Genomic DNA, 25,877 nt, shown 5'->3' with positions numbered 1-25,877 from the left:
AATAAAAGATCCAGATTTTAACAAGTTGCGGGGGGAGGGAGGTTGGTGGTGCTACCTATTTACATTTATGGACTTTTGCACTAGAAATAAACTGCTGGGGGGTCAGAGACGAGGAAAGCTCTCTTTCCCCAGCACAGCAGGGCTCTGCATTTGGGGTTTCTGCGTCTTGATTTCCCCCATTTCCGTTTCCTTTCCAATGCCTGTTTCTTCTGTGTGGAGCAGGAGACTTTGATTTCGAGAATTCCCACGTGTGTTGTGTTTCTTGGATATATTTATAATAAAAGTGAAGTGAAACGAAGCCAAGCAAACTGCTCCAGGGTCTTTCGGGGACACCCTGCCTCCCAAATGCCAGGGCAGAGCAGCGAAAGTAGGAGAGCCCTCTCGGCCGGCCTGCGGGAAGGGGAGCAAGCGCGGAGCAGGCCATGCTCCTTCGCAGTTGCCTCTGCACCGGGCAGGTCTGCTTTTGCTGCTGCTGCTGCTGCTGACATCTGGGCAAGAGGGAGGCGTGCCTGGCAGCGCGAAGGAATGTGACCCGCTGCGGCGTCTTCCCTCCTGTAAACATTTCCTCAAGAAACTTTGAGCTGCTCGGATCTCTTCTCCCTCCCGAGGGAAAGATCTGCAAAGAGCCTCCCCACCCGGGAGGAGATAAAGCGCCCCAAGCAAAGTATGATTCCGATTTGCAGGAGAGCCCCCTTCTCCCTCGTCGTCTTCTGCAGCCTTGTTTTCCTGGGATCAGGTAAGTTCAAGGGCAGTTCGGCTCTGTTTCGCGTCTAATCCGAAGCAGGATAGTTCCAGCAGGTGGACCAGATTATAAAACCGCAGGCTGGGTGGGCGGACTGAGTGCGCAGCCGGATCCTGATGCTACTGACATCCAAACCACGGGCAGAGGAGTCGAGCTCGTTCTCGCTGTTCCCTTTCGGCAGCCGGAGGCTTCCTTCTGTTTCGCTTCCTTGTCTTTTCCTCTGTTTCTGGGACAATTCAGAGCAGGGATGGACTGAGAGGCTCCTCCGTCCGTCCCAAGGGCGGAAGTCCCGCCCGCTCCTGCCCCCGGGGGCATCAGCTCAGGGGCAGCCCCAAGCAAGCAGAACGGGAGGGTGGCAGCCACGGAGCGTTGGCATGGCCAGATTCAGAGGGGCGGTTGGGGGGGGGGCGGTCCCATGGACTCGGGTGGTCGTGGTGGGGAGATGTGTTGCAAGAGCAAGAGGCAGCCCTGGGAGGCTGAAACAGCCAGTAAGTGCCCAGCCATGCAAAGGACCCCAGCTCTGGCAGAGGTAAAGGTAAAGGGACCCCTGACCATTAGGTCCAGTTGTGGCCGACTCTGGGGTTGCGGCGCTCATCTCGCTTTACTGGCCAAGGGAGCCGGCGTACAGCTTCCAGGTCATGTGACAGCATGACTAAGCCGCTTCTGGCAAACCAGAGCAGCGCATGGAAATACTGTTTACCTTCCTGCCAGAGTGGTACCTATTTATCTACTTGCACTGGCGTGCTTTCGGACTGCTAGGTTGGCAGGAGCAAGGACCGAGTAACGGGAGCTCACCCTGTCGCGGGGATTCGAACCGCCAACCTTCTGATCGGCAAGCCCAAGAGGCTCTGTGGTTTAACCCACAGCACCACCCACGTCTCTGGGAGAGAGGAAAGGGTTAAAACTGTCTCCGGTCAGAAACGTCTTCCCAGCTGGCCAAGTGGCGAAAGGGAAGCACAACCTGGACCCACGCTGCTTGAATGAGCCTAAACAGGGAGCTTGCTGAGACAGCGGGGGGGGGGGGGAAGAGGAGAAGCCATTTGTGATTGGAGTCATGATAAGGGCACCCCCCCCAACCCACACCAGCTGTGATTCCTTCCTGCATTCCTGGGGTTTGAACTAGATGACGCTTTGGGTCCCTTCGGACTCTAAAATGGTATTATTCTCTGAGAGCAGTGGAACAAGGCCCAAGAGGGAGATCCAGTAGAACGCCCCATGCAAGCGGCTTGGATAAGAGACCAAAGGTTTGCATGTAATCTTTGGACCCCTCACCAAGTGGGGGGGGGAGGGGACTTTGCCCTCATCAGCCCAGCCTGGGCTCTCAGGCAGGACAATGTGCATTGCACAACTCGGTCCACAGCTCAGGGGTCTGGTGCATGTGTGTGTGTTCAAGAAAGGCGGAAGGTGGCTGGTGCCTAACCTCAGTCGAAAGGTAGCAGGTGCTCAGAGAGCACAGGTGTCCTGGAAGAGCAAAGGCCACGAGTGGTTTCTCTGGAAGATTTTCAGGCCTCACCCCTCACACACCCCCAGCTTCTCTCAGGCCAAGAGGAAACACTCCCTCCTCCAAAGTAGGGCTGGGCGATATCTGGTTTTCAACATCGCAATATATCAACAGCTAAACCTTGCAATATATTGATATATCACAATGTCTGAAATAAGGGTGGAGCTATGCAGAGTCATTAGCTGGCTTCACAGTTTTCCCCACACTGTGATTTTTTTTTTGCATAGGACACAAACACTCTCGCACACATCATGATTCCTGATATATTCCCAGGTCAAAAACACGAAACCAGTATCACAATATGGACTTCAAACTGGTTCTGGATGATATATTGCTACACTGGCCAGCCCTAGTTCAGAGCATCCAGTTGACCACCCATTGAAAGCAACACAGGTCTCTGAGTGAGAGCTAGAGCAAGAAGGAGGGCTTCCCCTGCCCCCCCCCCAGGGAAATCACTTTGCTCTGGTGTACAAAGGAGGCAACTCTTGCCGAGACCTTTCTGAACTTCCTTCCGGTTTTCCAACCAGTAGCCCAAGACTCCTGCTCTGGTCACTGTGGGACACCTCGAAGCAGCTGCTCCTGCCATGCAACCTGCGAGTCCCTGGGAATCTGCTGCCCCGACTACTGGGAATTCTGCCCGAACGCCTCTCCCTACTCAGGAACCCTCCTTGGGGGGAAAGACTTTAGCCTCCTCAACGTGACCTTCAGCGGCTCTTCCACCGTGATTTGCAGGTGAGCTGAGATTTCCAGAAGGATTGGTAGCTCATGACACAGGCCCTTGGCCTTGTTCTTGGTCTGGGATGCATGTGTGCACTAATGCACATGTTAGTGGGTCCCCCGCCCAGTGCATTTCGGGTCACATTTTCACGCTGTTGGGGGAGGGTCTTTTCCAGATTTGCATGAGCTGTTGGGTTTTCCTGGCCCTGCATTCCCCTTCCCCAAACTCTTATTTGCGAAGCCATCATCTGCCCATGTGCAGCGGCTGCCACAAGTGTACACACCTCAGCTGCTGGAGGCAAAACAAAAAGACAAAAAAACCACATTGCCACCCCTCCACACACACACCCCCCCACTGCCTGGAGGAAAGCAGAGAGAAAAGGATGCTGGAAAGGAGCAGGCCGTGTGGGGTGGGAGGCATGGCAGAGGGGCACGGAGGAGGTGAGCAGCTCCCCAAGCCCACATCTGTTGCCTGAGGCAACTGCCCCACCTCGCCTCGTGTGTGGGCCTGTCCTGCACTTCAGCTTAACTACGAAGTTAATGTGGCTTAAGATTTCCATTCAGATGGAAGCTGGTTTGAGGGGAGAACACAGCGCAGAGCAGTATTTCTCAAGTAACTACGCAGGCATAGGCAAACTCGGCCCTCCAGATGTTTTGGGACTACAACTCCCATCATCCCTAGCTAACAGGACCAGTGGTCAGGGATGATGGGAACTGTAGTCCCAAAACATCTGGAGGGCCGAGTTTGCCTGTGCCTGAACTACAGGATAGAGGTGGGTTGTGGCTAATCCAGTGTGTACCTGGTTCCAAAAAACCAGCAATGGGAGCATGTTGGATGCAGAGCAAATGGTCAGGTGCTCACAGCCAGGGATTTTGCTTTCAAGGCAGACCTGCTCCTTGCAGCAGTGAGAAAGGGGAACGGCATGATGAAAACCAATAAGAGGGAGGGAAGAGTGCACATCGCCTAATGTTGCCATGGAGATCTGTGTGTGCTCCTGTTTGCTTCCCAGGGCTGGGAGATCCCAGGTCCCATCGCTGGAGCATCTTTCATTTCCCCCTACCTGAAACAACAGACTTTGTTCTGATTTCAGCAAGGCTTTTGACAAAGTCCCCCATGATATTCCTGCAGAGAATACAATGTGGGCTGGACAAGGTAACACTTAGGTGGATATGTATCTGGCTGACTGACCAAACCCAGAGAGGACTCATTAATGGTTCCTTGTCACCCTGGGAAAAGGTGACAAGTGGGGCGCTGCAGGTTTCTGTCCAGGGCCCATTGTTGTTCATCATCTTTATAAATGACTGGGATGAAGGAATTGAGGGGATGCTCATCCAATTTGCAGAAGACACCAAACTGGGAGGGGTAGCTAATGCTGCAGAAGACAGAATCAGAATTCAATACGACAATAATGTTGAATAGGTTTAGATGAGTAGGAGAGGATATTTTATTTATTATTATTCTCCTCTTCTGACTTGTGTAAGAATGCAAATACCTATTTCAGCAGAGTTAATTTGCCATCCGTGTGCAGCTTATCTCTAGAAGCTTCTAGAGACAATGTTGCACAATGCGGCATAATTATGATATCCAAGGGCAGAGCTCGATTTATTTCCCCCCTTCTGCGTTTCCCTCTTAACAAAGAAATTGCTCTCAGGCTGTTTAAGTAAACAAGAAAAATATAAAAGTTTCCCCACATCAGAAGACTTGCCAGGATTCAGCAGATGAAAATTAGGCAGACAAGAATCCTCAAAATTTACAACAGTCCATAGTCTGGTTCAAAATGCAGTGCACTCTCTGGAAAAGAGATAAAGAGAAAATTGTGCTTTCTATTGTTCCTCCTCCTGCCCCAAGTTTAAAAGATATGTTTCTGACTCATGCATTTGTGATCTGGCTGCAGATCCTCCCACGCTTGAGAGATTGGAGAACTGGGCCAAAACTAACAACATGAATGACAGTATGGACAAATTTAAGGCTCCTGTACGGGAGACAGGATGAGACCCTGCAGAACTCCAGAGTATAAACGGCTGTGGGGTCAACCAGTGATTTGCCAGCACCAACTGACTTCTGGGTCCTTCACATAGAGATGGAACGACCAGTGTTAAAACTAGATCCCGAATCAGGTTGAAATGAATCTTGATAATGAGTCTCATTCAGGAGACCCTGAAGTTGTCTAGTAACTCTCCACACAAACCCCTTCCTCAAGTCAATAGCCATTGCACTCCCTTGGGTTCAAGGGTGAGGGTTTCCTTTAGGAATGGTCTTGTAACTCCATCCTTCAATGCAGCTGGGGACACCCGAGGCCATCTGTCTGTCCTAAAGAGGCAGCTTCTACTCCTCCTCCTCCACTGGGATCTCTTCCCCCAAAGAGTCTTTCCTACTAGCCATCTCTTCTGGAAACCAAGGACTGCCAGACTGCAGCTGTAACCTTACACCTCAGCACTGAATGTCAGCTTTCAATCAGTTAGAAGTCTTTGGTGAATCTCACCAAGTGCCGATTGTTGTTCTTGCCTGTTATGGTTATACTGCACCGTGAACATGTCCAGTTGCTTGCAGTCTTAATCCCTTTTGCTTTTATAAAACGATTCCTTCCAGCTGACCTTGGCAGGAGCCAATCATGCTGTGAAATGCCGGAAGGAAAAGATGGAGGGAGAGCTGGGAGAGTGGCCCACTGACCGTCCACCTGGCCTGCAGGGCCACCAAGGAATTAAGCGGCTGAGGTGGTGGGATTTGAACCCAGGGCCTCCAAGCTGACCCCTGCTCCGACTTTCCCCCTTCCTCCTTTGGGTCACCCTGTGGTTTCTCTTTGGCGTTGACAGGTTTGCAGGGTCAGTCGAGACCAGAGGCTACGTGGCTGGAGATGGCCGAGTCCACTGCATCTCCCCCTTGCTCTACCAGATCGGGATCCTGAAGCTGGAGATTTCCAGCGATGGAGGACGGACATTTCCCTGGATGGCAACCTGGGTGTCAGGTGACTTGTTTTCCAGTTTGCAGGTTCCTTGATCTCCACAGAGCTCTTTCTCTACGTACCTTGTCCTCTGCTTGCCTTTGCCTGTTTCCTCGAGGGAGAAGGCTGTGTGTTTCCAAAGCAACTGCCCTCATTTCCAGCACTTGGGAAGGGATTCTGCTGTGGCTGAAACTGTGTCACGATGTAATGTGGGTGGTGAAGAGAATGCTGGGCCTTGCTGCCTCTGCTGCTTCCTGCCACGCAGAGCTGCTCTTCAGAATAAGTCATACGCAGTTCTGGGAGGGACTTGGCTGCCTGAGGAGGTCTGGGGCTTGCTATGTCCCTCTTTGCTTTCATGGCCTGCTCTTAAAGAAGAATTTCAGGGATGCTTCTTTGCATGCCATAAATAGTGATACAGGCCACCGCTGTGTTTGAGTGTTAAGACATTCCTAGGATTCTGAGCTTTACTGAGTTTGGTTTCCTTGGAAAGAGGTTCAGTAGAGATTGTGGTGTCCTTAGGATATATTATTTATTTACACATACATATACAAGCTGAGCATCAGATGAAGCATCTCGCAGCATCAGCAGACCGTGCTTCTCCATTAATGGCAGCTTTGGACCCAGCACAGAGCAAGCATGTCTCTGGGTTTCCAGCTTCCAGGCTGCTTCCAGCTCAGCTCACACACAACGCACTGACTTTTGTTCTTCTCCCTTGCATCTAGGAGAGGGGGGTGGAGGAAAGGCCTGTGGCAAAAGAGAGATGCCCCAGACAGTCTCTCCCACCCCCTCCATTGCCAACTGCGACACAACAGTCCTGCAGTGCTGCTGCCACCCTCCCACTTACACCTGCAGCCCAGATGAGAGGGAATCTGGGATGCACTAAAGCAATTACTGTATTTTTCGCACCATAAGACACACTTTTTTCTTCCTAAAAAGTAAGGGGAAATGTCTGTGTGTCTTATGGAGCAAATGCGTGGTCCCTGGAGCCGAATTGCCCAGGGGCAAAAAAGCAGATCATGCTTTTTTTTTTTTTTTGGAAAGAGGGAAGGGGGTGTTGAAACAAAGCCACTGATCGTTTGCCAATCAGGGAGAGAGATAAGGGACGCTAGAGATAAAGGAGGCTGCCTGGGAGGGGGGAGGTAAAGATGGCAAACTTGCAAAGGGGGGAAACAGGAAGACTAAAGCAAGAAGGAGAGAAATTAGAAGAAAAGGAGAAGCAAAAAACTGCTCCAGCTAAGGAAAAGACACTAAGGCAAACAAGAGGGAAGGGAGTGTTGAAAGGAAACAGCTGATCGGTGGGATCAGAAGAGAGATAAGTGACACTAGAGATAAAGGAGGCTGCCTTGGAGGGGGGAAGTAAAAGCCTATGGATCCTCAGGATTTTTTGCACTGGGTCACCCAAATTCACCATCAGATCACATAGCATGTCCATGACTACAGGTGGTACCCAAAAAACCACCCACCCACTGTTGCATGGGGCCGCAATGGTGCAAAAACGTGGTTACAAAGTACAGGTCCACATAGATCCTCAGGATTTTTGCATTGGGTCACCCCAAATTCACCATCAGATCACATGTCTGTGGCCACAGCATGAACCACAAAAATCATACATCCACTGTTTCGTCCACTGGCATACTGGCCTGGAGGAATGGTGGGCAGATCAGGGCCTTCCTCACAAGGCCCACCCCTTAGCCCAGAAGACCCATCCCTTAGTTGTCGCTCCTGCAACCTGACTCATTCTTCTGGGATGCTGAGGAGGACACTTCCATGGCCTGCAAGGTTCCTTGTCTTACAGAGAACCTAGTATGACTGATTTAGAACCCTCTATTTCTAACCCAGGACCCCAAGGATGGGGAAGGACTCAGGGCATCATCCCAACTGACACTCCCTAACCCCCAACATCAGCATCATTCAGCCAGTAAGAAACAAAAGCTCCCTTGCTCAAGGGCTGTGCAAAACAAGTGACCCACCATTCCCACTTTTTTCTCCGTCATGCAGTTCATCACGGCAAAGTGTCTCCTTTGGAAAAAAGCACGCTGGTGAATGAGACCAAGTGGCAGTACTATGGCACTCCTGGCACCGGGGGGAACCTGACGGTCACCTGGAACCATCAGACGCTTCAAGCCAGCCACGTCAATGTCGAAGTCTGGGGCTATAACGAAACAGGTAAGGCTCTCCCTGTGTCCTCCCTTGTGATGAGTGGGGAATTGCAGATATTAAGCTTGTGCAGCATGAAGCATCTGGATCCATAAAAAACTGACCCTTTTTGGAATAAAACATTGTCCAGGCTCATTTGTGAGGCCTCTTTCTTGCAGGAGACGGCTGTATTTTCAGCTTCTGGGCTTCTGTGGGGCAGCTGTTTTTGAGAAGTGCTGGGAGCAGGTGAAGCTGGTCCTTTGTCTCATCTGAAATTTCAGGGGGGGGGGGGAGAGATGGGGCTGATTTCATTCATTCCTTCAGATCTGACAAGACAATGTTTAACATAGCATAATGATAATATCAGTAAAACCTTCAGTGGCGCATGGTGGGATGTCTTAAGTCATACACGGCTCAGGACCTCAATACCTTAAGGACTGCATCTGCCCTTATGAAGAAACCTAGACCCTGCGCTTGACACCCGAGACCCTTCTCTATGTCCCCCCTCCCTGAGAGGTCCAGAGGATGGCAACACAAGAACAGACCTTCTCTGTGGTGGCTCCCTGACTGTGGAATGATCTCCCAGAGAGGCTTGCCTGGTGCCATCATGACATGTCTTGAGGAGCCAGGCAAAAACATTCCTCTTTACTCATGCCTAGGACTAGGACTTTACTCATGCGGCCTAGCACCCACGTACCTACGGGACCTCCTCTCCTGGTCTGCCCCACGGAGGACCTTAAGGCCCACAAATGACAACATTTTGGAGGTTCCAGGTTGCAAGGTGGTTAGATTGGTGTCAACCAGGGCCAGGGCCTTTTCAGTACTGGCCCCGACTTGGTGGAACGCTCTGTCACAAGAGACCAGGGCCCTGTGGGACTTGACATCTTTCCGCAGGGCCTGCAAGACGGAGCTGTTCTGCCTGGCCTTTGGTTTGGACTCAGTCTGACCCTTATGTTTCCCTCCCCTTACGGTTTTGATCTATGGGCCACTTTTAAAATGAGGCTGCATTTTAAATTGCATTTTAACCTGTATTTTAAATGGGTCCCCCCATTATGATTTTACTGTAATTTTACTGGTGCTAGCTGCTCTGAGCCCGGCTCTGGCTGGGGAGGACGGGGTATAAATAAAAATTATTATTATTATTATTATTATTATTATTATTATTATTACTATTATTATTATGCCTTCAGACATTAAATCATCTATAGCTTCTTAAATGTGTGGGGGTGGAGGGGACTGTTATTATTTTATTAGTATGCTGTCTATTATTATGCTTTTATTATCATGCTCCGTAAAATATGTTCTTAACATTGTACACCACCCTGGGATATTTCAATAAAGGGCGGTATATAAAATAAATAAGAAGAAGAATTGAATCCGAGAATCGTAGCATTGGAAGGGACTCCAAGGGCCATCTAGTCTAACCCCTTAAAATGCAGGAACTGCAACTATGACAGGTGGCCAGCCAACCTCTGTCTACAAACCTCCAAGGCCATCTGTCATGGGTGCTTGAGTTGAGACTCCGGCATTGCAGGGGGTTGGACTAGATGCCCTTTGGGGTCACTTCCAGCCCTATGATTCTAAGGAAGGAGAGCCCACTGCCTTCTGAGGGAGTCCGCCCTGCAGTTGAACAGCTCTTACCTTCAGAAAGCTCACCCTAATGTCAACTCTTCCTCCCTCCCCTGGCCAGGCGAGCCTTATTCCAGCTCCTGGGTGGCGGAATGGAAATATCTTTACACCCTGAAGAGAAACCTGACCAACACGGGGGCCTTTACTTTCCTGCCGGTCCCCTCGGCTCAGTACTCTGCCTGGGAAGTGGGGGCTCTGAGGATCTCCTCCGCTGCTTCTTCCGATGGTCAGAGGTGAGTCACTGACCCTTGGGAGGGGGCGTGTGTCCTCCCCCCAGCCGGACACCAACCTCTTGGGGCTCACATGATGGACAGGGTCTCGTTCTGTTAGGCACCCCAGTCTCCGAGTTGGGAGAGAGCTCAGGGGGGCTGCCAGCACATGCCTCGGGTTGGGCTAGGAAGCAACTGTGCTTTTGCGGCATGTGGTTTTGTGGTGTTACGGAAAAATCTAGGTGTGAGGCTGCTCAGTCCCCCAGCTGGTCGGGCAGAGCCTGTGGGTCCCTGCAGAATAAAGGAAGGAATCCAGCCACCAACCGGAGCAAATAGCTGTAGACCAAAGTTTATTGCGCAACAGGTTGAAAGGGGAATTTTGAACCCCGAGGATGGGGTGACAAGGACTTTTAAAACTTTCCCACCATATCCCAGAATACAGTTCATTAAGCATCATCACTACCTCATTGCTACATCAGAAAAGGGGAGGGTTATACATGATGAACATAGGAGGAATGTGTTGGGGCAACAGGCGGATACAGGATATGTATTGGGAAGTGCATTCTGAGCACCTACTATAAAGGGACAATAGAACTTTGGTTTGCCTAGTCTGCCACCTGGGCAAGTCCGGAGGGGTGCCTTTGCCCAGCGATTGACACCTATGAGTACCTTCCTGTGAGCATGTGACCTCCCACTTGAGGGATTATGGCGGGGACCAAATGGCTTCCAAGTCCTTGGCCAATGAAGCAGATTGGCGGTGGAATGAAGGAAACTGGCAAAGGAGTTGATTTTATATGATTTTTAAAGCTAGGTAACTTCCCTGAGGGACGCGGGTGGCACTGTGGGTTAAACCACAGAGCCTAGGACTCGCTGATCAGAAGGTTGGTGGTTCAAATCCCTGCAATGGGGTGAGGTCCCGTTGCTCGGTCCCTGCTCCTGCCAACCTAGCAGTTCAAAAGCACGCCAAAATGCAAGTAGATAAATAGGTACCGCTCTGGCAGGAAGGTAAACGGTGTTTCCGTGCACTGCTCTGGTTCGCCAGAAGCGGCTTAGTCATGTGGGCCACATGACCCAGAAAAACTGTCTGCAGACAAATGCTGGCTCCCTTGGCCAGTAGAGTGAGATGAGCGCTGCAACCCCAGAGTCGGCCAAGACTGGACCTGGAATGTTGTGGGTAACAGGAGAGGATATATTGATTAATATTATCCTTCCTAACTCGCGCTAGCAAGTTTCTTCCTATAGCAGAGTGCAATCCCCTATCACACAGCAGGAGGCTGGCTGCAGACTCCTTAGAATCTCTTAAGTTCTATTACTCCTGGTAAGACCCTGGAGGATCCCTCCTAAAAGAATAAAGACACCACAGTCTTATTCATAAGTAACAAAAAGTAGTTACTCATGATCAAGCAGAGCACAGTGTGATCCATGAAGGCAGACTTAAGGCTTAAAGTTGAAAACATGTACAAACAGGTTTACCCCATATGGGCAGCCCTGTTTAGGGAAGTTTTTCCTGCCTGATCTTTTACTGTGTTTTTAATATCCTGTTGGAAGCTGCCCAGAGTGGCTGGGGAATCACAGCCAGATGGGCAGGGTATAAATAATAAATTATTAATATATTTTATTATAATAGCAGTCTAGTCCAGGTGAATCAGGAAGTTGGCAGGATGAAAAAGAAGATTGAAGAGAAGAAGGTGGCTGTGTGACTTGGCCTTTTACCAGGTCTGGAAAGGTCACATCCACCTACTGGTCACATGCAAAGGAAGGATGCCCCAGCCAGGTGTAACAGGGAGTTGAAACTGGCTGGACCTACATTCCCCTACATGTCCACTCTAGACAAACAGGTAGTGTTGTACTTGACTGCTCCAGTGGATGACACCCCACACTTTTTCTCTTCTGTTCTCCTCCTCCAGCAACGAGGCGGCCATCTGGAGCACGGAGCACGCCTTGGCCTGGCACCTGGGAGACGACTTCCGCAAGGACCCGGCCGCCTGGGCCACAGCCAAGTGCCGCCAGTGGGACGCCCTGGAGACAGGCCTGCCCAATTTCCTAGACGAGATCCCAGACTGCCCCTGCACTTTGGCACAGGCCCGGGCGGACGTGGGGCGATTCCATGTAGGTCCTTTGTGTCTTGCCTGCGGTGCTGGGGTGGCAGGGTGGGGCAAAGAAAACACCACAGGCTTCTTCTTCTTCCCAGTAGGTCTTGCCCCAATGAAGCCGTTGCAAGGACTGAAGTTCCCCGCCTTCCCACCGCTCTCTAAGACTCCTCCCTGGTTCCTTCCCCAGCAGCCTAAGACTCCTTCCTCTTGTCCAGGCACAGGCAAACTCGGCCCTCCAGATGTTTTGGGACTACAACTCCCACCGTCCCTAGCTAACAGGACCAGTGGTCAGGGATGATGGGAATTGTAGTCTCAAAACATCTGGTGGGCCAAGTTTGCCTATGCCTGCCTTAGTTCCTTGATCCTGGATTCCACCCACTAGAGCAGGGGTTCAGCAAACTTTTTCGGCAGGGGGCCGGTCCACTGTCCCTCAGACCTTGTGGGGGGCCGGACTATATTTTGGAAAGAAAAAAAAATGAACGAATTCCGATGCCCCACAAATAACCCAGAAATGCATTTTAAATAAAAGCACACATTCTACTCCTGTAAAAACACACTGATTCCTGGACTGTCTGTGGGCCAGATTGAGAAGGCGATTGGGCTGGATCCGGCCCCCGGGTCTTAGTTTGCCTATCCATGTTCTGGAGTCTGCCTCTTGACCGCCCCCTCTCTGCCACAGCCTCTCCCTGCTCAGTAAAACCTGTTGCCTCTTCAGCTTCCGACACTCCTCTTCCCAGTCGTCTCCCACTGACCTCCCCAGTCCCCTGGCTCTGAGCTTTCTTCCCCTGGGGGCTCCCCAGCTGGTGCCTCCCAAACTCCTCTGCATCCAGATTGTCCATGACAGACCCCAAGGTCAGCCCCTGGTGCTGGACTCTCCTTCCTTGGAAGTTTTAAAGCAGAGGTTGGATGTGTCCTGCCTCAACGGCTGGAAGTAGCGATGCTTCTGAATCCCAGTGGCTGGAAACCCACAGACGGGGCGTGGAGAGCTGCTCTTGTGCACGTATCCTGCTTGTGGGTTTCCCATAATGGGCGTCTGGGTGGACGCTGTGAGGACAGGATGCCGGACCAGATGGGCCACTGGCCTCATCCAGCAGATGTTCTTCTGAGGTTCTTATGACTGTCCCACTTGTTGTGGTTAATCCAGACAGCAAAAAAAGTGACCACAGATCTGGGCCAGGGGAATCCAGAACAGCAACAGGCCATAAAGACTCACACCCAACCACAGGGTTCCTCTTCTCTCTCTCCACACATGATGCAAGAGGACATTTGTGCAAGAGAGGACTCCCCTCCCTGCTTAGAGGTCCTTCCTTGGGCAGCCTCCGCCTCAACACCCCCCCTCCTCTTCCTCCAGCCTGTGAGTTGGGATCCCTGCCCTGAGGGTGGGTCTCTGTGATGCCCAAACCTCATGATTCCCAGCCAGCTGTGAAACTGGCACCAGCCCATGTTGTGATAGTTCAGCTGATCTGCCTGCCCTTCAGAGAACAGGCTCAGCTGGTTCCCGGCTTCCCTGGAGCTTTGGGCTCATCCCCAGCCAGGGAGCTGCCACAGACTTCTTCCTTCCTTCCAGGAACCAGGTATGAGGGAGCACCCTCTCCGGAAAGGTGCCAAGAAAAGTTGTACAACTCATGGCACTCAGCACCCAGCTGCTGCAATCAGGATTTGGACGTCCTCACTTGCCCTCTGGGGACACCCATAGCTGCCCCCCCCCACTTGAATGGGGCTGCCTTTGCAGACTGCTCAGAAACTTTAGCCACAAGTCCTTCCAGAACTTTTTGCCAGCTGCTTAAGCTGCTAGACACAAGGCCATCTCTGGAAACAGGTCAGGGGCTGCCTCCTCCCACGGCCACCCCCAGTCCTCACCAGGGCACCTGTGGGATACACAGCACCCATTGAGCACCACACAAGGCTCCTTCCTGCACAGGCATCTCAGAGTTGGAAGGGACCCTGAGGGTCATCTAGTCCAACCCCCTGCAATGCAGAAATCTCAGCTAAAGCATCCATGACAGATGCCCATCTAACCTCTGCTTAAATACCTCCAAGGAAGGAAAGTCCATAACTTTCTGAGGCTCTTACTTTCTGAAAGTTCTTCCTGATAGTCAGAATTGCCTTTCTTGTAACTTGAATCCACTAGTTTGAGTCGTATCCTCCAGAACAGGAGAAAAGAGTCTTGTTCCATCCTCCATGCGGCAGCCCTTCAGGTTTTTGAAGATGGCTATCCTATCTCTCCTGTCTCATTTTATAAGCTCCTTCAACCATTCCTCATACGGCTCGGTTTCCAGACCCTTGATCACCTTGGTTGTCCTCCTCTGCACACCTTCCAGCTTGTCCATATCCTTCTTAAATTGTGGTGCCCAGAACTGGACGCAGTATTCCAGGTGTGGTCTGACCAAGGTCTGCTTTGAGAACCACCTCTGAAGATGACCATTCCGGCAGATAACTCATGTCTCCTTTTATGGCTTTCATGACTTGGTTTTAAGCCACCTTGAGGCCCTTTTGCGAAAAGGTGCTTTCAGCGACAATAATCTGCAGGTGGGGCTTAAGAGCGGGGGAGGGGGCTCCCGTGAGTTGACCAGCCTCTCTCTGCTCTCTCCCTTCCAGACTGACTACGGGTGTGACATCGAGAAGGGCAGCGTCTGCACCTACCACCAGGGGGCAGTGCACTGTGTCCGGGGGGTTCAGGCCAGGTAAGTGTCTCCAGGTGTGCTGCAGGCTGGGCTCACAGTGGCCAAGACCGGCCACCTTCTGTGGAAAGGGCTGCTGAGTCCCTTCGCCTTCTCTTCCAGCCCACGATACTCCTCAGGGCAGCAGTGCTGCTACAATGCTGCAGGGACCCAGGTCCTGACGGGAGACTCCGTCGGGGGAAGCACACCGGACCGAGGCCACGACTGGGGGGCTCCCCCTTACCAAAAGCCCCCCAGGGTCCCTGGCTTTTCCCACTGGATTTATGACGTCATCAGCTTCTACTACTGCTGCTTGTGGTCCAATAACTGCCCCACGTACCTCAACCGCCGTCCCTCCAGTGGCTGCAAGAAGTACCGTCCCCCCAGAGTTGGTATGTTCTCCTGACCTCACTCGGCCCTTCTTGGTATCCATAGCACAAGGAGAGAGAGAGGGAGGCCAAGCTGGGGGCACCCAATTAATTAGACGGAGCTGTATATTTTGCGAGGGAAGTGGACAGTGAAATGGGCTGGCTCCTGGGTGATGCAGATGCCATTATGCGGTTGAATGCGCCCACGTTCTCCATTCTTCTCCCTCCCACTCACCCACCTGCTTCTGCACAGCCCCGGGCACTTGCAACCCCTGCTATGCCACTGTGTAGGGCAAGGCTTAGGAGAGGGCTAGGCTTGGCCAGAGATGGTTCCCTGGCGGAGGACTTTCCTCAGGGCAAGTCTGGGTCCTCCTTCACCAGTGCAGTTTGGGTTCTGGGTTGGAGCCGAGGCCAACCAATGGCAGCTCATTTCTCTCTCCCCCCCCACTAGAAACGGGGGTAGGTGGCCCATTTGGGTACAGATGCCCAGAGAACCCTATGCCAGCCCTGACACTCAACATGCTACATTGATCAGTCTCCGTTATGGCGCTCGTAATTCGTGTTCTCTGTCTTTGCATTTGCTGAACAGCCTCAGCTTTTGGAGATCCTCACTTTGTCACTTTTGACGGGACTAACTTCACCTTCAAAGGCCTTGGAGAATATACCGTGCTGGAATCCGGCCTCACATCTCTGAGCATCCAAGGGAGAACCCACCGTGCCAAGCTGTCAAATGGTGAGGTCTTCTGTCTCCCTTCCTGCGTTTCAGGGGGTTGGAATAGAAGACCCTTTGAGTCTGTTCCAACTCTGCAATATTGTGATTCCAAATGCCAGATTTTTGAAACTCTGCGTTCAATTCAAGGCTTGATTTTGGGGTTTCTAAAGCCCTAAATGACCTGGGGACATGCTAAGGAGCATCATCTATAGGTCCCACCCTGTAAATTCAGATAAATTGGGGTAAGTGTTGCTTGAGGTCCCCTTTGCTGCTTCTGTGAGGAGCTCTAAGGCGGATGCCTTTTCAGTGGTGGCCCCAGTATTATGATGCCCCTTCTCAAGTGGGATCGAGCCACTCTGTTGGGCATTTTACATTTGGCAAGGGGGTTACAGATGTTGCTGAACTCCCATCTTCCGTCATCTCTCACCATTGGCCATGACAGCTGGGGCTGTTTGAAGCTGGAGCCCAGCAACATCGGGTGTGTGTGTGTGTGTGTGTGTGTGTGTGTAGGTTTGACCCTCCTGCCTATTTGGTTAAAGCTGCTATTTTCTCCCGAACCTTCTGTGGTTCCAGAGCCCATTGATGTTTAAATTTTTGGGGGCCTCATGGTCAGAAAATTAGAGCATAGATTTAAAAATGAAATAAACAAGTCACTTTCTGTCTCTGGAGACTTGGTGCACCACACTGATGTTTGCAATTGCCTGGCAGGAACTGAGGCCAAGGTGACGGGCTTCTCTGCCGTTGCCATGCAGGAGAATCGCTCAGATGTGGTTGAGATACGTATCCCGGAGCGCTCGGACGGGCTGGAGGTCCTGCTCAACCAGAAGGCACTCAACTTCTCTGAACAAGCCTGGATGGACCTGAATGGTGAGACATGGAGAGCAGGGCTGGCCAGGGAGGATTTCAGAAGCCCTGCAAGTGATTCCTTTCTGCACGGGGGCAAGACATGTCACCTCTGACCGCTCACCAGTGCCATAGGTGGGAGCTGGAGTTCAGCAACGTCTGGAGGGCCTCAGGTTACCCCATGGATCTGGTAGCCTTCATGATAATACTAATGATTTAAGATAAGAAACCAAGGAGGAAAGAATGGAAACGAAGCCTTATGAGGAACGGTTGAAGGAGCTGGGTATGTTGAGCCTGGGAAAGAGGAGACTGAGAGGAGATATGAGAGCCATCTTCAAATATCTCAAGGGCTGTCACATGGAAGAGGGAACAAGCTTGGTTTATCCTGCTCTGGAGGGCAGGACTTGAACCCATGGCTTCAAATGACAAGAAATGAGATTCTGACCAAACATCAGGAAGCATTTTCTGACAGTAAGAGCTGTTCTCTAGTGGAACCTCTCCTTTGGGAGGCTGTGGAGTCTCCTTCATGGGAGGGCTTTAGGCAGAGGTTGGATGGCCACCTGTCAGGGGTTCTTTAGCTGAGATTCCTGCATTTCAGGAGGTTGGACTAGATGACCCTTGGGATCCCTTCCAGTTCTAAGATTCTATATCAGTCACAAAAACCAAAGAACCAAGCAAAGCGGATGAGCTGGTCCAGCATCTTCTTTCCCACAAAGCCCACCCAGATGCCTCACTGCCCCCTTCTTGGTTCCTCCTAGTTTCGTACATTGGATTCTTCCTTGAGGCTTTGAGGTGACTGCAACTTAAACTTCTGCAGAATTAAAATCTAAGGCCAAGAAGCCTTGCAACCAAATAGTTGACATCTGTCTCCATCGTTCTGTCTGGACACTGAGGTCCAGCGCCGAGGGCCTTCTGGTGCTTCCCTCGCTGCGAAAAGCCAAATTACAGGGAACCAGGCAAAGGGCCTTCTTGGTGGTGGCACCCACCCTGTGGAACGCCCTCCCACCAGATGTCAAAAAGAAAAATAACAACCAAACGTTTAGAAGACATCTGAAGGCAGCCCTGTTTAGGGAAACTTTTAATGTTTAATAGGTTATTGTATTTTAGTGTTTTGTTGGAAGCTGCCCCGAGTGGCTGGGGAAACCCAGCCAGATGGGCAGGGTATAAATAATAAATTATTATTATTATTATTATTATTATTATTATTATTATTCCCACACAGCAGAGCTGATGTTGCCAGCCTTCATGTCACATTTTTTGTGGACACCTTGGTAATGCAACCAAATAAGCCTGTCAATATTATGTAATATTATGCTCCACGTTTGATCCAAAACAAGCAGACTGCAGGATAGACCAATTCATGGAGGTGGAGAGAGCTATAGAGCTCTTCTCTGCCCCCACAGTCAGAGGCAGCGATGCTTCTGAATCCCAACTGCTGCAAACTGCTCTTGTCTTCAAATCCTGCTTGCTGGTTTCCCATAATGGGCCCCTGGTTGGCCCCTGTGAGAACAGCATGCTGGACTAGATGGGACACTGGGCTGATCCAGGAGGCTGTTCTTAGGTTCTTATGACCGGTGTCCCTCTTGATTCTGTGAATCCTGAAGAGCAGAACTAAGTCATGGAGGAGAAAACCAAATTTTCTTCCCAACTGCCTCTCAACAAACTGTGGGATGTGAAACACAAGAGCAGTCAAGTGCAACATTCCTAGAGTGAACATGCTTACACATGGGGAGGAATGTTTGTCCAGCCAGCAGGTAAACTTCCTGTTTCCTTCTGGGCTGGGACAGACTTCCTCCGCATGTGACTAGAGATGGATGTGGCCTCACCTGTGGAGGTAACGACAAAAGCACAGGGCAGGGCAGCCATCCCTCTTTCTTTCACTACATGCATTGAAGAAGCAACATCTGCTTAGTCAAAAATGCTCTCTTGGCCTCCAGCCAAGGACAAAGGGGCTGTCTCCTTATGAGATAGTTTCCAGGTGTATGTTACTTTTCTAAGCTAAGTCTGCCTTCTGGGATCCTATTGTGAACAGAATGATGTGTGAGTAAACCTTTTTATACTTTTATAGAAGACTGTGTCGTTTCTTATCTCTTATGAGGGAATAAGGGGGATATACCAGAACAGTTGGGGGGACGCAGGTGGCGCTGTGGGTAAAACCTCAGTGCCTAGGACTTGCCGATCGTATGGTCGGCGGTTTGAATCCCCGCAACGGGGTGAGCTCCCGTCTTTCGGTCCCAGCTCCTGCCCACCTAGCAGTTCGAAAGCACCCCTAAGTGCAAGTAGATAAATAGGTACCGCTTTATAGCGGGAAGATAAACGGCGTTTTTGTGTGCTGCACTGGTGCTGGCTCGCCAGAGCAGCTTTGTCACGCTGGCCATGTGACTCGGAAGTGTCTGAGGACAGCGCTGGCTCCAGGCCTCTTAAGTGAGATGAGCGCACAACCCTAGAGTCGGACACGACTGGCCCGTACGGGCAGGGGTACCTTTACCTTTACCTTTACCAGAACAGTTATTATAGAGGTTTTAGCGAGCCTGAGCAAATGCATCCACCGCAAGTTTAAAAAGGGGAATGTTACTCTGCTAAAATTATGAACTTGTTAACACAAGTTCATAATTATATAATCAAACCATATATCCTCTCCTGCATCCCTGAACATTCCCACACAAACCAGTACGTGGTGCTGCATGGAATATGGAGTCATGAATGCAAACATTTTCAAACATTCCCGCTGGATTTTTTTGCAGCCCCTGCTGTGCTGTGCAGATGCCCCATAATATTAATACTTACACTTGCCTGGTTTCCCTCTTTTCCTGGCAGGTCTCTTTCTCTCCACTGCACCTGGGCTGAATGTTACTGCCATGTTCTCCTCGGGAGTCGGAGTCGAAGTGAGGAGGGCGGGGAGGATGCTGAGCCTGACTGTTTTGCTGCCCGCAAAGTTCCTGAACCACACGCAGGGGCTCTTTGGGGTCATGAATGGCAACCCCCGGGACGACTTGACCTTCCGCAATGGGACCATCCTAGATGCCAACAGATGCAGCCCAGAAGAGCTATTTGCATTTGGCGCAGACTGTAAGTGAGGGCTCAGCTTCTCCCAAAGAAAGGGGCAGAGAGAGAGGAGCTGGTCTGGCCCTTGGCTGGGAAAAGATCTTAGTAGACCACAAGCTTCACATGAGTCAAAGGCTGATGCTATTCTAGGCTGCATCCACAGAAGTCTAGTGTCCAGATCAAGGGAAGTAATAGTACCACTCTATTCTGCCTTGGTCAGACCACACCTGGAATACTGCGTCCAATTCTGGGCGCTGCAATTTAAGAAGGATGTTGACAAGCTGGAAGGTGTGCAGAGGAGGGCAGCTAGGATGATCAAGGGTCTAGAAGCCAAGTCTTATGAGATGCGGTTGAATGACCTGGGTATCTTTAGCCTGGAAAAGAGGAGACCCAGAGGTGATGCGATAGTCATCTTCAAATATCTTGAGGATTGTCACATGGAGGATGGCGCAAGCTTGTTTTCTCCTGCTCCAGAGTGTAGGACCTCTGGCAGTGCCCTCCAGGTGAATGGGCAGGTCTCCCACCCCCTCACCTGGCTGGTACAATGGAGGGACTTAAAATGTGCCCTTTTTGGCGAGTTTCAAAATGTCCCCTTAGAAAGTTTATCTCCAAAGTTTCCCTCTTCCCCTAGCATAGGAAAAGACAACATATCTGGTAAGTTAAAAATAGTTTACTTACAAATTTTCCAAAGGTCAGTTTCACATGCTCTTCAGATGAAGTGTGGTATGGAAATTTAATTAAAAATATAAAATAAAATGTGCTTTTCCATATAGCAGTCAGAAGAAAAAGACTTGCAGGCAGTGAAATGTAGCTTAGTTACAAAGAGGCAAAAAAAAGTTCCTAAATTACAGGTATTGGAAAACGTTAGTTTCAGAGTCCATTCTTGTCTGGAACAAAATAGGCTGGTTAAAGCCATGCAGCTGAGCTGGAGCAACTCACACCTCCTCACACACTGAAATTCACTGAAGTAGACAGATGGAACAAAGGCTTGGTTACCTATTTCCTCCTAAAGTAAGGGGAAGTGACATGGGCAAAACCTAGAAGGACAGCTTACTCTATGGCATTAACCCCTTCATGCACTAATTAGACTGAAACATGATGGTTAGATGCTACAAGAGGTTGGTCTGGTTCAAGGGAATGTCTGGGCTCCCCATTCCACTTTGCAGGGGCCGTCAAGAACGAAACCTCCCTCTTCACCTACGACAGCCACTTCCTGCTGCAGAACTTCTTCTACGGGCCAAAGCATGACCCCACTTTCCTGCCCGTCTTCCGGGCCCCTGAAGATCCCACCGATCCCCTCACTCAGGAAGCGGCCCAACTCTGCCAGTCGGACCCTTTCTGCAGGTTTGACGCTCTGACGACAAGAGACCTCGCGGTGGGGAACAGCACCAGGTGGTCTCACCGGATCTACAAGCACCTAGAGGAGAGCCTGCAGCCGGGTGAGTCAAGGGCAAGCTCAGCCGGGGAACGGGGGATCCGGTGGAGGGTCACAGGGAAAGGAATTGCCAGGTGCCTGAATGGGACTGGGGAAGGGAGACCACCTTCCCCCTCTTATTCCTCTCTCTTTCTGCTACCCCTGACTCCCCAGGGGGCCTATTTCACCTCACCACCCCCTTTGGCCACCGCCCACCCCTCTTTTCATGCCCCATTCCTCAGATCTTGCCAATCCATCTGCTTCCTTGGGGAGAGCTTGAGAAGGGGGCTTTGAATGGCTGGGAGCAAGCAAGTTCACAGGCAGAGAGGAAATTGAAATCCTACTCAATATTGATCCATAGCAGAGCTCCATTGTACAGTTAGTAGAGCAAAAACTTAAACACGTTGCAGGATTCCCAAAAAATAGACCAGAGCCAACTGAATTTCATATTCAGAGATAGAAAAGAGTGAAACCCAGGCTCCTTCTAGTCTTACTTTTATAGTCAGCATGACCTTGACTGAAAGAGATAACAGGACCAGTTTAATCCAGCTGTACTCAGCTTCTCTGAAGGAATAACCCAAACATCAGGAAGCTTCTGCTTGTTTCTTTCACACAGAGAAACTTCCCATGACCCCTTGAACTAATCAGAATAGGAAAGATCTCTACACATCAGAAATGATAAGAAATGCAAACGGACAGTCTCTTTGGGGAGGGGGCTAGCAGGGTTCACGCATCCCCTCCCCCCCATTCCACTGTGGAGAAGCAGATCAGGCAGGGAGCCTGGAGGGAGAGACCCCCAGGCAGGAGGATGCTCTGCCAAGCCCACCCTGGCAGGCAGCCGCTCTTCCTGGGGAGCCTGTGAAGTTGAGCAGCGGCAGAGGCAGGGTCTGGCCCTGGTCTCTGCCCCCCCCAGGCCATTCTCCTCCCAGCGTGGTTTCCCATGCCATGCAGATGCACACTTGCATGGCCCTAAAGACGCCGCTTTTGTCTCCCCCAGTGGTTTCTTGTGGCTGGCTGGCTCCCCCCTCCAACGGCACGAAGAATGGAACCAGTTACATAGCGGGATCTACCATCCGCTTCGACTGCAGTCCTGGGTTCAACCTTGAGGGATCAGCAGCCAGGACGTGCCAGGAGGACGGGCTCTGGTCAGGCGGCACTGCCAAGTGCCAGCCGAATGCAGGTAGGCGACCCCTTCAGCCCCATTCCTATGGGGTGCTTTGCATCCACACGCTGTGGCCCTGCACCAGCAGAAGTCCAAATCTCTCCCCACCCAAACAGACACTTTTACTTTGCATTTGGGGCGTGAAGGAAGGTCTGCTTGCTACAAGTGCTTTGGAAACCCATGAAAATGCAGGCATGTCCAAAGTCCATTTTGGGGGCCTAATCTGGCCCTCCAGTTGGTTTAATCCGGCCCCTGTGGCAGTTGATCTCCTGGGTAAAATCCTAAAAAAACCCTCAACTTCAATTCTTAAAAAAGGCCAACAATGGATGTTCACTTCATCAAATCTGGCCCTCTTTGCAGATACCTGTTCTAATGCACCTCCCTGGCTTGGGAAGGGAGAAGGGCAGGCGGCTGCGGTGCTTGCTGGGCCCTGACAACCCTCCAACCAGGCCTACAGAACTAAATTGTAGGACTTCAGAGCTGGAAGGGGCCCTCCCAAAGGTCATCCAATCCATCCCCATGCAATGCAGTGCAGGAATTGCAGCTGAAGAATCCCTGGCGGGGCCCACCCAACCTCTGCTTCAAAACCTCCAGTGAATAAGAGCCTGCCGCTTTCCGAGGGAGTCTGTCCCCCTGTCAAACGGCTCCCTTGCCTCTTCTTCCCAAAACAGTCACAGACAGGAGAAGGGCGAGAGAGACAAGACGGAGGAAGCCAAGGGTGCTTCTGCTGCAGGGCAGCGTCTTTGCTCTGCTTGGCAAGTTGCTTCCTCTTCAGCTCAAAAGTGGCTCAAAGGCTCACGCAGGGAGGTGGCGGCTGCCCTCTGGAGGCCAAGGGGATGAATGGCTCCCTGCAGAAGCCTCTTTGCAGCTTTGTGGACCTCCCTGCCTCCCTCCCCAACCAGAGGAGGCTCAGGACTTCCTCCATGTTTCCAACACCCCCCCCCCGCCTCCACAATTATGCAGATGCTATAATTTCCGAAGAAAAGGAAGCCCAAGGTTGTGTCAATGGCTCTTTCCAGTTAAATGCTACCCCTGATTTGTGATGCAGCGAAACTCAAATTTGTGTGTGTGTGTTGTTGGCCTAGAACCCCCACCAGACCCAGCCAGCCTGTCCAATGGTCAGAGGCCAGGGCAGCTGGCCACATACACTCCCAATGTGTTTGGCCTGGGCAGAAATGTCCATGCACCGGGCATGTCTCTCATGGGGGCAACCCCAGTGCATTTTGGGTAGTGTGGCCAAGTGCCATTTTCTAATCTAGTGCCTGAGAGAGCCCCCATCCCCCAATGCTTGCTTGTGGCAGCCCATTAGCTTGAGGAAGGACCCTACAAACGAGGTTTACTGGGTGGAAACCTCCTTCCTGGGTATCTTCTGTTTGTAAAGAAGAGAATGGTGTTTATTTCGCACTCGGCACCCACTGGCCCCTGTGCTCTCTTCAAGGGCAGCCCCTGCCTCTCCCTTTGACCCCCTGCTCCACTAATACAAAAGGGGGGGACTGTGGCTTAAAATGTGGCAAGGACCCCTGCCACCCCCAGCCCCCAAATGCAATAAGCAACCACAGCAAGGCGGCCTTTGGGGCTTGGTTGCCTCATGTACACCTTTAGGGAGGGCAATCTCACCTGACACTGCAACCCTGGACTGAGCCTGGCTTTGTCTCCCCCCACTTCTGCAGGGAGCAGGACACTTCCCTGGGGATCCACGATTGGCATCCTGGGCTTCCTGGGCTTGGCAGCCACCCGCTGGACCATCTAGCCTCTCCCTTGGAGCATGGAAGACCCACAGAGGCAGCCACAAAGCTGCATTTCTGGCCTCTGGCTTGTGATGGAATAAACCTGCAGATTTTTGTTGTTGTTTGTCAAAAAAAATCTCCATGTGCAATTGGACTCCAGGGATGGGAACATCACGGAGGGGCCGATGGGGGGCCACCTCTGTCTCCCAGGACACTTCCTCTCTGACCTCATGGCCACTTCTACACCAAGGGAGCAAAATGGGTGGACAAGAGCCCAAGGGGGAGGGTGGCACTGGGGTTCCGTGGTGGACAGGGAGCCCTTCCAGGCTTGAACCATCACCCAGTGGTGGTTTTGTGGAAATGGGGACCCAGTGAGGAAGGAGAGAGGGTGCTGGGGCCTCCGACCATCTGTGCATTTTCAGAGATCAAGTTCTGGCTGGATTTTCTTCAGGCACCTGGTTCCTGGGCGATGTCCTGGTCTGCTCTTCCCTCTCCCTGCCCTGCCTCTCGGGGTCTCCAGGCCTTCCACCTGGGGACCGGACTCTTGTCCAGGGATGCTCATGCCACACAATAAATGCTGTTTGCCTTCAGGGCTTTTGGTGGCTCTGTTATACCAACAGGCTCTCTGCTGGGGTTTTAGAGGTTCTGTGCTTGCAGACTAAAGAATTGCTGGAAAGGGACGCTGTGGGGTTCACTCTCTGGGCAGGAACATTGCGAGAGAGAAAGCAACAGCCCAAGAAGCTTTTGCATTGACAGTCAAACCTCGGATCCCAAACACCTCCGTTTTGGAACGTTTTGGCTTGCGAACGCTAAAAACCCGGAAGTAAATGCTCCAGTTTTTGAACATTTTTCGGAAGCCAAATGTCTGACATGGCTTCCACTTAGTGCAGGAAGCTCCTGCAACCAATCAGAATCCGCGGTTCAGTTGTCGAACATTTCGGAAGCCGAACGGGCTTGCAGAACGGATTACGTTTGACAACCCAGGTTTGGCTGTACTTGCTTTTGGCAGCCAAGACAGCCTCACCTGGATCTTGCCGTAGGAGTTCAGAGTGAAAAATGAGGTACTCTTGCTCAAGGCTGAAATAATCATCCTATAATGTAGCAGCAGACTTCAGGGTTCATAGTGGAGCCTTGGCCTGTCTTGCAAGGAAATGGGCAGGCACGAAATTGGCCTTGGAGCAATCCTGCAAAGAGGCCCAAAAGACAAGCAGTGCCCAGGCAGAGAGGGAAGTCCAGATCCTCTTCAAAAACACAGAATTGGAGGGCTGGAAGGGATCTCCCAGGGGTCATCTAGTCCAGCCCCCTGCAATGCAGGAATCCCAGCTAAGATCCAAACAACACACTGGTTTCAGATCCTTCACAACCAAAACGTCTTTTTTAAAAAGCTGCTTTGCGAAAACAGCAATTCTTTAAACTGTGGCATGTAATGTTTTCTTTCTACCTTGAAGTAATTTCAAGGGAGCCACTCCTAAAACCACCTGACAGGTGAGAGAAGCCAAAGGCGATTAATGGCTTACATGGCAAGCCGGGCAGGTGAGGCCTCTGAACCCCAGGTACCCCACCCTTGAGGCCAGGGGACAATGGGGGGGACGCTCCCTCTTTCGGCCTCAGACCAATTCTTGTGGGCAGCATTGGTGCTCACAGCCTGACAGGTCTTTGCTCTGAAGGGGGGTTCTTCTTCCCCACCCTCAGCGCAAAGCCATTTGCTGTCCTAAAGGCCTGAGCACCTCTGAGCATTTGAGCAGGGTCAGGCTGCATGGCTAGAAAACAGAGAGGGGTTTTCAATATCCTCTGGCCTCAGACCCGGGAAGGTGATTCAGCCAGAAGCACCGCAGAGGACACTGGCCATGCCTCATGTGGCAGAAGCATTATTGAGCCACAGGACTGAGCGCGACGCATGGCTGAGCATGGAGGTCAGTTGATGGGCCACAATAGATCATGGCTCAGAGGTGGGGTGGGAGGGGGATAGGCGCCTAG

General features: G+C 51.5%; 2 protein-coding genes across 3 annotated transcripts in view; one reads left to right on the top strand and one right to left on the bottom strand.

Moving 5' to 3' along the window:
* LOC310827696 (uncharacterized protein) overlaps positions 1 to 25,877 on the bottom strand; it is a 751,453-nt gene that overhangs the window by 257,968 nt on the left and 467,608 nt on the right. The gene's annotated exons all lie outside the window — the stretch shown is intronic.
* Positions 526 to 24,492, top strand: SUSD2 (sushi domain containing 2). Of its 2 annotated transcripts, none has more exons than XM_083704066.1 (14): positions 526 to 736; positions 2,774 to 2,975; positions 5,775 to 5,926; positions 7,901 to 8,068; positions 9,729 to 9,900; positions 11,784 to 11,985; positions 14,568 to 14,653; positions 14,753 to 15,021; positions 15,587 to 15,730; positions 16,418 to 16,576; positions 19,370 to 19,621; positions 20,764 to 21,036; positions 22,009 to 22,191; positions 23,844 to 24,492. In XM_083704066.1, the coding sequence occupies exons 1-14, from the start codon at positions 667 to 669 to the stop codon at positions 23,921 to 23,923; spliced, it is 2,412 nt and encodes an 803-aa protein (XP_083560192.1). In that variant the 5' UTR covers positions 526 to 666; the 3' UTR covers positions 23,924 to 24,492. The 2 variants fall into 2 exon arrangements, with proteins under 2 accessions (XP_083560192.1, XP_083560191.1); XM_083704065.1 differs by having other exon boundaries at positions 527 to 736; positions 2,771 to 2,975.

This window comes from Podarcis gaigeae (genome assembly GCF_964106915.1).
Source record: "Podarcis gaigeae genome assembly, chromosome: 12".
Lineage (NCBI taxonomy): Eukaryota > Metazoa > Chordata > Lepidosauria > Squamata > Lacertidae > Podarcis > Podarcis gaigeae.
Note: the sequence above shows the minus strand (reverse complement) of the source record. Positions and strands in the feature narration are given on the sequence as shown.